This window comes from Eumetopias jubatus, unplaced genomic scaffold, assembly GCF_037043125.1.
Source record: "Eumetopias jubatus isolate StellerSeaLion01/CBP00866 unplaced genomic scaffold, mEumJub1_p1.0 scaffold_12, whole genome shotgun sequence".
In the NCBI taxonomy this organism is placed as follows: Eukaryota; Metazoa; Chordata; class Mammalia; order Carnivora; family Otariidae; genus Eumetopias; species Eumetopias jubatus.
In genome coordinates this window covers 15,002,193-15,015,843 of record NW_028274818.1, presented here as the reverse complement: position 1 = coordinate 15,015,843, position 13,651 = coordinate 15,002,193, and the positions used below count along the sequence as shown (strand labels likewise).

The following is a 13,651-nucleotide window of genomic DNA, read 5'->3' as shown; positions in this document are numbered from 1 at the left end:
TATAAAGGTATGAGGAAAGAATCATCATCCAGGCTAACATAAGTAGGTGATCTGCTCTCCATTTCTATCTATTAAAAAATGCTTATACCAGTTCATGGTTCATACGAATTGAGAGACATACCTAATCATTTATGGGTAGTTCTTCAGAGCATGAAAGACAATAATGACATTTATAGAACATAAGAGAAATCTAAAATGTACTTGAACAACTGAATACTAAATTTCTGACCCTGGGAAAGAATCTCTGCTTGGGCTTCTGTGCATAAATTGGCCATTTGTTCCTCACCTCCCTTTGCTGAATGGCTAGAAGAGGACAGAAAAAGGCGGCCACATGCTCCCACCTGAGCCCAACTCCTGATTCTGTCTAGACTCCAAGAATAGAATGAGCCTTTCCTTAGATGTGTAGAGCAGTAAGATGAATTAGCCAAGTGTGTAGTTCAGTACAATTCAGCTGATGGTTGCTTCTCCATCTGTGACACTATGATCCCATGACTGATGAGGCAGGTCTCATTTAAGTCTATGGATAAAGGGATGCTTCTGTCATTTATTGGACCCAGCACCAACTGTATACCGTCACTTCCTCATAGGAAGAAGACACGATTCTCATCAACCATATATATCTGTCCCTTTCTTTGGTCATGAACAGTTGGTTACAGGCATAATATCCCTCCTCAAAATATCTGATCTATTTTAATAGGTTAGTGACAATGAAGAAAGCATTGTCAGAGGATTCCTTCATTTATGGAAAAATGAACACAATTTAACACAGCCGGGTTACGTTTTTGGAGAAGTTGAAGTTCTGTGATAATTTGGAATTAGGGAGGGCAAAGGGCAATTGATTAAACCACCTCATATTTGAATTTTTTTCTCTAAATGCGTACCTTGGTCTCTATAATTTTTCATATTACTATTTTTGCTAACTATGGATATAATTTTAGACACTTTTCAAAGTAAAATAAATTCTTATAAATATAAAATGTAAATATAATAACTGCCTTGAAAAGAACACCTTTTAAAACATTTTAATTCACATTGTATTAAAAGCAAAGTAAATATATTTATTTAATGTGCCTTTTGTTTAAATTCTCAGAAGCCATTATAAATAAGTAAAATCTTCCTAGAATCGATGAAAAATCAATTTTCATGTACAAGGGAAGCATTCTGATCATGGAGGAGAAAAAAATTAACATGCTTCTGCCTATTTTCTGTGTTTAAGCTCTTTTTCAAATTTCATTTTTCTTTTTGCATTTTGAATAAGCCACACAAAAAGAAAGCACAAGATTTTTTTTTTCCTCAGAAAATGTATGCAAAGTGCAACAAAAAAGAGATGTCCCTTGTTAAAGATGGATTGCCCATGCTCCTTCTGATTCTCCACTTCTTAAAGCCTTTATTTACTTCACACTTAGGAGCAACTGAGGTTCACCACTTCAATGACTTTTAAAACAATAAATCCCTTTGTTACTTCCAAGAAAGTAGAAAGATTTGAACAAGTTTAAGTCATACTCCCTTTTTTGGGGGGGGGGTACAAAACTCATTATTGTCTATGCTGTCTGTATTCCCACAGAGTTTTAAAGAGAAGTAAGCAAGCAAGCTGGTTTTCATTACACTTCTACTAGCCATCAATCTCTGATATAATATGAGAATTTATCGGTAGCTTCCCTTTTATTTAGTACCATCTTAACCAATTGTTTGCAGAGAAGGTGTATGATGAAGCAAAGTTAAATTGACACATCTGTGATATGCCTGACAGCCTTCAGTATGCCTAGTATTAATTTGTTTTCTTTGGCTAGGTAAGTGCTGCCAAAGCATATTACACATAATGTGTACTTCCAATCAAAATGATGAAAAGTATATATGCAATTCTGTGTCACTCAAAGCAGTATGAGAATGCACACAGGAACGTATAGGACAAAGAATGCCTTTTATAATTAAAATATAAATTTACTTTTAAGTTCTTTTTTTTTTTTTGAACAACGTAATCTAATCCTAGGTAGGCTCTCCATGAGTTTAACACTTCAAGTATTAAAGAGATTTTAAGTGCCAAAGCCCCAGCCATAGGTTGCATTGCTGACGGCCAGTGCTGAATGTCGCATATCTATATTCAAATGTACCAGACAGCTCTATGCCAGTATATTGAAGTGCACTTTAATTGACCAGTGAGAAGTCAATTTACTTAAAACTGCACCTTTTCTTTTAATGCTTTGCCTTAGTGAGTTATCTTCCAAATATACATTTGTTGCCATAAATTATGATGGCATGACATCTGAAGAAATCAAAGCATAAAAAGCCTGTCCTTCAAACATTTTTAAATTTTTTTCATTAAAAAGAGGACTGATGCATGCATGTACACACACATGCATACCACACACACTTACACCACACCACATAATCTAAATCCTCTCAATTTGATGGTTTTGTATAAATGATTAGAAAAATACATTTGGAAAATAATGAGAAATATTGTCCAAGTCAGAGAAAAAGAAACACCTGGCACTTCCGTAAAGAAAAAAGTAGAGAGGAAAGATGTGTTTGCTAAAACTCTGAATGGGAATTATTTTTAGTAGCTGAGGTTTCCTAGATCTTAGAAAGTAGTCTTAAATGAACTTGACACAAGAATGAGATGCCAGGTCAATCCTTCAAAAGGCAAAGGTTGTCAGTTATCACCCTCAGATTAATAAGAAGCTAACTTTGACCTGATGGATTGGCAAAAAGAAACAGTAGGATTTAAAAAAAAGAAAAGAGAGAGAAACATTACATTTATTAAAGTGCTATACATACAAGTAATGATAGGAAATGAATCTAGGAATTTAAACAAGAATATAAATAACAAGAATTACAACAGAAAGAGCAGTTTGCTAAGTGTTCTTTCTCAACACTCTTTCAGATTTACTAAGCAAAATCACAGATCTCTAAACTTACCCCTTAAAAATTCAAAAATTCTGAAATCCGTGATGTACTTTAGAGAAATAGAACACTTACTAGTTTTCTATATTTGCTTTCAGTAAAAAAAAAAAAAAAAACAATGAGAAAATGACATATTTATGTAATACAGATAAATAAAATTCCTATTTATGCATTTATCTGAGAGCTATCATGTTTACATTCAGATATATTTGTCAGGCCCTTGTATAAAAAAAAAAAAAAGAATGTAGCCAAGAGCTGATTCAAAACTATTTCTTGGACATGGGCCCAAACCATTAAATTATGCATTTAATATTAGTAGCTTATTTCCTATTTTACAAATTATTTGTGATTACCAGCTTTTGAATTTAGGAATGACAATAGTTAAAAATTCATAAAATCAGAACCAAATGGACTTATTAGGTTACCTGTTACCTGTCTTTCTATATAGTTAAACCAATTTAGTTTAAAATCAGACCTGGCAAATACCCGAAACACTAATTCCAGGTTAAAATCATGCCTGGCAAATTGAACTGGCAACTAATCGATCAGAAAAATACTTGAGATTCACTTTATTTTATAAATGTAATGAACACCTTTAGCAGCCTACCTGTAATATTCTACACATAAACCTCTTCCCACAAAGGTACATATTTCACGTGCATACTATACATGCAAACACACACGTGTGTGTATTCTATTGACTGCTTAGATTTTAAAGTACCATATGTGTATTGATGTATTTATAATAGTGCAGACCATGTATACCCATATACACATGGTGATGAAAATAATCAACAGCAAAACATACGAAATGCAGTAAGGAGAATGAGAAGCGGCAGAGATGCCTGGTGTCATCCCTGCACTATCAAATATACACATAAGTATGATTGGAGAAAGAGAACCTAAATATTTCACTGTCAGAGAATGTAGAGAACTGCAATTCATTTCTATCTCAAGCGCTTTAGGACAATGACAATTTAATACAAGGCCAGTGGATGTAAAAGAGATAAAAACTGAACAAACTGGGCCCGTGTAATCAAAGATTTTCTCCAGAGAGCTGGCTAGGGCCGGAGCTCATATGCACTTGTAACAGATCAACGTTGTATTGTTTCTCTCTTCCATGAATTTGCTATGAAGCAAAATTCCAAGCCAAGCTTATCTACTGCAGTGACTTTAAAGTTCTACTGAAATACCTCCGATGCTCTTCTCTTATTTCTAAATGCTTAATAGGTGGTTCTAAAAAGTTTATTTGATATTAATTGGTTTCACAGAAATCACTGCTATTAATTGCCACTTGTCAGACAAAGTATCAACCATAAGCACAGATTTGAATTTGTTTTAGGAACTCATACAAGCAAAACCTTTGGTGCTGCACAGCACTTTAAAAGTAAAACAAAGAAATATTTTTTTTAGTCACTAGGCTAAAACAAATGTTGAGGAATTTTTCACAAGTGATACGGACTTGAGACTGGGCATTATGCCTACCTTCCAAAAGAAAGGTCTCTTCTTTGTCTATAGTTCTTGCAGGATAAGGTATTGTGAAAGTATTGTTAAATAGACTCATAGAGAAGTTACCTGCCCTCTTTGATGAATAGCACCATGTATCTAAAATTAATTGCAAAAGTATGGCCCAGCTAATGAGATGGTCCTTATCTTTTCTCAGCACAGGAAGCACAAGTATTTTTCTGCTGGCTCAATATTTTATAAAAATGCCTAAAGTGTTATTAACTAAGTAAAAATCTGATTAAAAGACCTCAAAGACCCAAATTATCGTAAATTCTAAAACCTGGAAAACCAGGAGTTAAACCTGATTTCCTATATTATTTCCTTTTTAAACCTTAATTTCTTTTCTTTTTTACTTTGAAAAGAAAACCAAAGGGGGGAAAAAAATCTTTTCTCCAGCTTCTATTAGCATTTTTAAAAACTGAATTACAATATCCTTTTTTATAAGATGGTCAATATATATTACAGGTCAGATTAAATCAAAGAAATATATCAAAGGCCGTCAATTTAGAATTTAAAAAAAAAGAACAATGATACCTTATTGGGGGGAAAACACTGGAAAAATGATCATCCATGCAAGAGAATTAATGGATATCCACAAGGGCTTTGCTAATAACATGGGTTAATTACCGCTGCAACACACAAGGCTCAGTAAATAAAGCAGCAGTACCATAAACACATTAAGATGAGAAACCATCACTATAAGAACCAGCCAACACCATCACCCTTGCCTCTGCCCAGGAAAGGGAAAGCTGTTTTCTAGCCCTTTCTGTCAAAAGGAGGATTTCTAAACTTAACCACCAAACGTATATAAGGTAATACATAAACACACTGACACAAAGGGCTGGTGAAACATGGGGTGCCTATCATTTACTCACGACTCCCATCCCACATTTATTCCACTAACTCAGGATCACTTATTTTTGCTTACTACAAGGAGAAAATCACATGTTACATAATATATACTGTCTGGCTATTTTGACTATCTATAGTTTGGGATATGTACAGTGGCTATTAAACTTTCAGAAAAATAAAATTAATCTGTTTGCTTTGGTGCTGTGATGGGCAAGGTTACAAGACTCTACAGCTCAAGAACACTCACTCCTAAGTGCAGCTCGTTGTCACTTCCAGCAATTTACAAAGAAATCATCTGAAAACCCCACCTACACCACCTACCTCTAAGGCTGCAGGTGTTTTCAACAGATTTACAGAGAAGAAACAGGAGGAAAAGTAAGATGAGCTCCAAGTCTGGAGTTTAGATGTTCTTTCTTAGAAAAATAAAAACTTAAAGTGTCTGTTCATAGTTTTCCAATAATATCACATCCAAAGTGATTTAGGCAAGCTCCTATCTTTTTTAAAAAACATTTGAATCCCCTCGGATTTAGGCTTTTTGTTGTTGATGTTACTGTATAAATTTTTCCTTCCTGCCTATTTTTAATCTCAGATATTTTGACATTATAGTATTACTTTTGGATAGTTGTGTTTCAATTTACACTAGCTTTTAATAAGGAGAGAGGAGGCCAAGAAAAAAAAAAAATCAAAACCCTGACACAGAAAGAGTGAACCATACAAAATAAAACTTGCAGAGCTCCAAAGAGGAATTTTAAAACACAAATCTGTTTCATTTTGCAATGCTTGGATTTCTATGATCAGGCTGAATCTACTAAACTGTTCCTCCTTGCCTTGCGTGTTTGGGAGTGTTTCAATTGCCTTTCCTTCTTCCAACAGCTGTGACAACTGTTAAAACAGTCAGTAAAATTAAGTCCGCTCTATAATCCTGTAGTCAATGTTACATTTTAATCAGAGGTTGAAAGGGATTCATGTGATGAGCACACTCATTTAGAATGATTAGACGGACACATATGTCAAAATGAGCAGATATATTATTTTCATCTATGTATGCTATCAGTTATTACTGCTATTAAATGTGAAACAAGCTCTCAAGCATTATGTTCTTTAATGTGTGCTGGCACATTTCCTAAAATAAAAAACACATAGTTATAGGTTAACATTTTAGGCTCTCCTAATGGTGGTCAATAAATTGTATGAATCTTTTTTAACAGTCTCCAAAACAGAAATTGCCTAATATTTTCCTCTGAAACTGCATAACTCTGGTTTCATTTCTATGTATACGCACACCTGATAGGGTTTAACCCAGTACAATTACTATGAATATTAATAGCATGTATAAATTCTGTGGTTTATTAATTGAGACAGAGAGGCAGATGCGTTGCTTAGCATTAGATCTTTCTGTCTGTCCAGTGAACCACGTAACCATCAGAACTGCATCCAGACAATAAATCTGTATTTTTTAAAGATGCCTTTTAATTGAGCCAAAAAGAAAGCTAGTTTGAATCTTGCGCCAAAGCCAAAAGGACATGTGCCCTGATTTCATTTAAATGCATCTGCTTTAGAGGCTTATTTAAACTAATTATTCAAATTAGCTATGAGGAGGTAAATTCAAGAAAACTACTTTAAAAAGAAGCCTCTGGGGAATTTTTAAAGTTTGTTTTGTTTATTTATTTACGGGAGAAAGTTCAGAATCTGGGTGAGCTTGGATAACGCCTTCTTCCTGACATGAAGACATTTACACCCTCCAATTCTAAGGCCCCAGGTACACTAACCTCCAAACTACACTTGAGTGGGCAGTCCTACCTTTGTTTATTTTTCATTTTTATTTTCACACAATTTAAGGTTGTTTCTTGCTGTGAGTGTTTCAAACTGGATGCAACTTCCCAAGCTTTCAGTTCCTCCTACGTCCATCTCTTGGAGAATATCCCTTGTGTGAGTGTGTGTGTGTGTGTGTGTGTGTGTGTGTGTGCGCACGCAGACATATCTACACACACTCACACTCCTACACACACGAGCGACCACTGAGACTGCAAGTCAGTGTTCATCTCTTACTTAATTACAAAGCAATGCAATATGCAGTCACTAAGGACAGCTAGTGGACATCTACCTATAATGCACTAGCTCATCTTCAAGAGTTTTAGATTTTCTTCACAATCTATAGAGAGATGTTTGCCAAGAGCACTCTTTTCAGAATTATAACAGTTAGTATTACTGTAATGTGAAAGCAAAGCAATATAACTGACTCAACAGAAAGATAATCCAGTGACAGCTCCCGTGGTATATACTAATATTTTATCTTAACAGTGGGTTGAAATTAAGTTTATGACCTACTCATTTACACAAGAATGCCTAATTTACTTGTCCTACCCCCATCCACTTCTCCCCCACCTTTAGTGTTCCACAGATACACACACACACACACACCTATGCATAAAGATATTCATAAATCCGAATTAAACTGCATATAAGAACAAAAGTACTTTTCTATATTTTCTGGACAGGATACATGACACAAATCCACAAGCTCAATGTTGGCTATTCAAGGGGAAATTTAAAAAAGTCACTACTGCTTCTTCTTTAGTTTTTTTCTCCCCTTAAATATTTATAATGTGTGAAAATCTCATGTTACTTAATGGACTGATTTGTCAGTTAAGTGCTGACTTAACGCTAACCATGCAAATAACATTATTCTAGCCCTGAATTGCACAGGGCTAGTTTTTAAATTGTTCTCTGAAGGAGAATTAGTAAATGTGCAATTTTGCCTCTAACTCTGCGCGGTAAGAAATGACAGAGAGCTGAAAATATCTGTCAAACTGCAAATACATAAGAGGCACTCAATAGTATAAATCATTTTGAATATTGTATTTTAAAACATCTTTCCTTGGGAAAATGGGTCCTAGTAAAAGATGCATTTTAACAGTTCACTAAGCATGTGTGCCAAGTGCCTATTCTTAGCACCTGAATAAGAAGTGACTGTCACACAGCTATTTTACTGACAGTCACTGAGCTTTGCCTCAAAGGTAACATTGTAGTCAGAGAACAATTCTCGACTTACTGAATTAGGAGATCACCCTCAACACAAAAGGCACAAGACAGACAAACAAGCACTCGTGCACACAACATTCCCGGGGCATTACCTGAATCCCTGTGCAAAGATACATTCTGTCCACCACCCCCGACACACACACAAACGCACCCCCACGGCGAGTTTTAAAAAGGAAAGAAAAAGGTACCTACTCTTCCTCGTAGTGCAGGGAAAAAGATTCAGGCAGGCAAAGTTCTACCGAATCCATGTGCGACCGGCAACCATTATTTGTGCACCCCAGCTATAAATCAAAGTTTCCTTGACAGAGCACAGTGCAATTAACACAAATGTTCTCCTAGTGACAAGCCTATAGGCACAGCCAGTTGGGACCAAAGCTCTCACACTCTCCTAATCAAGGACTTAAAGCCCCGATTGGAGCTTATTAATATGAAGTAGGGCTTTACATATGCAGTCCCACCGGCCCAGGCGCGCAGCCGATTGGGGGGCGTCTGCCCAATCAGGAGGGAGGCGACGGGAGGCTGCACGGAGCGAGCGGAGCCAGGCAGGTAGGAAGGGTGCAGAGAGCCGCGGACACTGAGAACCGCGAGTGGGAGAGGAAAAAGGGAGCGGGCACGGCAGCCATCGGAACGCTCCTAGGAGAGACTGTGCTTTTTCTTTTCCGTCTGTCTGTCTTTCTCTCTTTTTCTGAGAAGCTACAAAAGAAACATAACTAACTTAACTCTCTAGGCACTGGAGAGATTTGTCTTTGGTGTCCAACCTAAGACCTGTTTTGCCTTGAAAAGAAGAACTCACGCACGCATGCTTCCCAGTTAATTTGGGAAAGGATTCTGCGGAAGGTATAGAATTAAGTTTGTCCTGCCGTGGTCTGTGTTTTAAACCCCTGGGGGCTGCTTCTTATTTAGTGCTGTACGTCCCCATTTATTCGTCGTAATCGCGTCTTTTCCTGGTTTCCCGATACATACTGGGCATTTGAAAAATCAAAGACATTCTTCTAAATTGTTAGGGCATGTGAACCTCTGGGATCGTCCTCTCTGAGGTGGGATGCAGTTTTGCCCAACTACAGAGAAGGAAATTGTGCGTCAATGCAATCTGAGAGCATGCCTATGCAAAGTATACGTGTAAACATTTCTTTACCTGCTGTCTCTCTACCTATAGATATACAATGCATAGCTTTTGAAAGCAAAGGTAAACAACTGCAGGACAAATTGGCTTCTCCAGTTACAGGGGTGGCGGTCTGAGGGCTGTAGGGGAAATAGTACATTAAATCCATCTCAGTGCATTTTGACAAAATAAAGACTGCGTTCCCCCCCCCCCCCGCCCCCGCCGCTCCCCCGCATGGGGAGCATTACTACACAGTGCACTAAAAGTGTTCTTAATCATATAGTTATTTCAATACAAGCTTCCAAACTGGGAGGCATATACAAATATATATGATTTTACCCAAAACATCAGTTTCCAAATGAAATGCAGTGTACATATTTGTTTCTTTACATAAGACACCCTGAATACTTTAAAAAATCAACCCAGAAACATTTTGTAAATCATCGCACAGTCTGGCCATTATAAGGACTAGTTTCAAACAGATAATAATTTAGGAAACAGAATTGTCGATCAAAAGTGTTTTTTTTTTTTTAAGGGCATAAGAAGAGAAGGTTATCTTTCCTTCAATAATGTAGAATGTATTCTTAGTTTTCTTATAACAAAGAGTTTTCATAGGTCCTATTTTGAACTACAGGCTATTTTATACTAGCAAATATATTGGAATAGATGCCAGCTCTTTATGGCAAACTGCTCCCTTATGGAGAGTGCAAGACCCACAATTTTGATATAATTCAGCTCTACTGCTACCAACCTTTTGCATCTTAAGTGTTCCATGATATAAATAGTATAATCTTTGATATCAAAATAAATTAGTTCAGATACTCAGTGTGCGTTGAAGTCACTAAATCAGAACTCAACTCTCTCTCTCTCTCAACCCTTTCAAATTTTCCAGGTCTTTAAAAAAAAACAAAACACTAAAATAGAACAGCCGCATTAAAATTCCGAATGTAAAAATGACAGACATGATTTGGTCCCCCCACAGAAAGAAAGCAATTTTCCTGCCATGTATTTGGCCATATCTATGATACGGGCCTGATTCCTTTTATTTGTGGTCTAAATTCATACAAGTTTTTAGATGAGAACTCACATAGCAAAAATTGTGCCTGAGAATACTGTATAAAAGCAGGTAGTAAAAGCTTAATTACCAGTAGCATTATGCTGTCTATATTGTTAAATGTGAACTCTGCAATTAAGATGTAAATTTGGTTGTGAGCAGTGAATTAAAAGAGCTTTGAGATGTTGAAGAAAATCCAAGCATTCTGCAGACACCCGGAAAAAAAAAAAAAAGATTCATCTATTCAATCTAAAATGGGACATGTAATCATTTTATAATTAAAAAAATAAATAAAAAGGCATTTGAAATAGGAACATGATTTTTCTAAAATACAATGAAAGAAATATGGAAGCTAATACTGCATTAGAAAGAAAGAAAAACATCTTTGGTTCAAAGATTAGTATCTTCATTTCTGAACAAACAAAAATTCTCAGGGTAATTAATAGATCAGTTGTACACATTTTTAAACAATATCCCAAAAACAGAGTTGTTTTTTTTAAATTTTTTCTAAAGACTCATTTTAAAAAAAATAAAGATTATTTAAAGTACTCAACCCATCTTAAAGCACTCAATACATTCAGATTTTGGACCTGTGCAGAATCCTACACTGTATTCAGTTTCTTTGCATTTTCACGCTGTGATAGAACCTTTTATTATTCCTTTGAAATGGCTTTTTAAAGATAAGATTTGTAGTCAATAATTTACCGATGGACCTTAAGTCACCACATTTCATAGGAGTCTTTTACTTCCCAGAATTTTCTTATTTCCTTTTGGGTACTTATTTGCCCCATTATAAAGCACTGGATTTCATTGGTATATATTTTAAACGTATTTAGACTCTTCCATGTGTCTCTTCTGTGCTCACAGAGACACATGTACAAACATACGGTGCATTGTCCCCACTGATCTTTCACTAACCATATTTCATCAATGCAAGGTACAGTGTCCACTGAGCTAGCTGCTTTCTGAATGACCAAAAGTATACTAGTGTATACACACACACACACACACACACACACACACACACACGGATCTGTATGCTTCCCTTTGGTATCAAAGTGTCACCTTTACAAGCCAAGGACCTAAGATTACACTGACTGTCTCGAATCCAGTTTAACCAATTTAAAATTTAAAATAATATCTACTGCACTAAACTTGCAAGACAGCTTCCAGAATATTTTATAAACACGCAGTTTAGTCATCTCCAGAATCTTCCCTAGCCACAGTTTTCTCACCTTGAAGGAGGAAACAGTGGATAATCACAGGGAATGCACACATCATAAGCAATACTGAGCATAAATCTTTTAGAATCTCAATGACAAAGGATATGGGGAAAAAATGAAACAAATAGATAAACAGGCTAGAATAAACACATATTGCTAATCAGTCAATACACTTCACAATCTTACCAGAAGGAGTCTACCCAAAGCAGTAAAAATGGAACTAAATAAAAGAACTCTTAGGACAATTTCACACGAACTATTAATCAATTAGTTAATATCCATCTATTATGCACCAGGTCTTGGGTCCATGCATAGTTTCAATCTCTTTTTCCTTAAGCAATGCAGTCACAAATATCCAGACAACTTCATCCTCAGGCCCCAACTCATGCACAGACACCAGTGGAAAATACACTTCATTTCCATTTGAAAGCACAGAATGGCAACGAGCAAAACTCAAGTGCAAACAAAACGTAGCTTCCTGTTTTCTGTACCGGAAATTTTACTGTATTTTAGTCAGAATCCTTTCCTAAAACATTCTAACAATGAATTCTTACGTTGCTAAAAGATGATGAGAAATGTTTCATCTTGCCATTATTGCATACTAATAGCTACTTTTAGTTCCCATCTTCCTTTTGTGAAAATTAACAGGACTAATCTGTATTAAAATGCTTCTAGTTGTCACACTATTTTTGAAGCAAATTTTTATTTTAGATTGCACATCTGTCATTTGTTAAATATTTAAAACTAAACAAGGCACAACAAATTTAGATTTTCAAGTCGCCTTACAATCTATCTTTGTGGATCTTTCCTCAAGACCATAAACCCTTAAAAAAGCTGTTTGACTCTTTGAACCATCTTCCCTGCTGTCTTTGATAGATTTTGTATAGTATAATGTACCATACTGCAAAAAGCAAATCAAGACTATTACAAACTACTATCTTTAGCTCTAAAGAAAAGAAAAAAGAAAAGCCCCAAATGAACATCCCTGCGAAAAGAACCCTGATGGGCACACAGGCGGCTTAGACACCAGGATTCCTTCTGCATCCTCTCGTGACTTGGGTGGCCTTGAGCAGGTCATCTCGTTTACCTATGCCTCTTTTCCTCATCTGTGCTTTGGGATTTCTTTTATGCTTTAAACCTGCTTAAGGACACACCTTTCCCACTGGGAATATGAAGACTGCTTTCAGAGTCAGTATGACTACATTCCTCTCTATCACCACCAAACCCCCATCAATTCATCATACCTCATCTTCTGTTGCCTTTCATTTCTAGGGCACAGGCTTTGATATTTAAATTATTGTCTCGATTGGCAAGAAGCAATCATTTTGACTGAAAGTGATCACTTCCACAGAGGCACTGATAAAAACCTTGCCTTTTAACAAACGTCTTGTCCTGTAAATCCATCCCATTCCTAAATTATCAAGTCCACGTAAAAAGTCCATTCTCTGGGGAGCAATTACCTCACCTCTATAACACACCAAACTCTTTTTCCAGTATTTGTGAAAGTGGTGGTGGTGGTGGGGGGGAACAAAAGAAGACAAAGAAACTAATAGAGGCAATTCGGTTTCTGTTTAATTAAATCAGGTTTATTTCACTTTCATTTCATCAAGCTAGTAAGATACATGGTACAATATCAGGAAAGATTAAGTTATAAACTATAGTAGCTTCAATGGGAAAAGTGACATTAGTTATGCTGTATTTCTAACATATGTACCCTGGTGAAATACCAGATACATTTCCTAGTATCCTATGAGCATTCTACAATCTGTATGTCATGCATTTACAGGGCAATAGTTAACATTTTGAGATTATACATTAATAAATGAGTTGCAGTCATATTCTTTCCTGAATGTTAAGCACCATGAGCTAAATGCAGAAAACATTCAAGGTCAATGTCCCATTTTAGACCTTTTCAGGCAGCTGTAATATTATGATAATCAAGCTTAAAATATTCCTATAGAAAGAGTA

At 36.0% G+C, this 13,651-nt stretch overlaps 1 protein-coding gene across 2 annotated transcripts in view; it reads right to left on the bottom strand.

The window, feature by feature from the left end:
• ESRRG (estrogen related receptor gamma) overlaps window positions 1-8,552 on the bottom strand; it is a 222,408-nt gene extending 213,856 nt beyond the window's left edge. For both annotated transcript variants that reach the window (XM_028104732.1, XM_028104733.2), the window contains exon 1: window positions 8,497-8,552. In XM_028104732.1, the coding sequence (XP_027960533.1) occupies window positions 8,497-8,552 (56 nt within the window). The remainder of the gene's footprint in view (window positions 1-8,496) is intronic.
• Window positions 8,553-13,651: the final 5,099 nt, after the last annotated feature.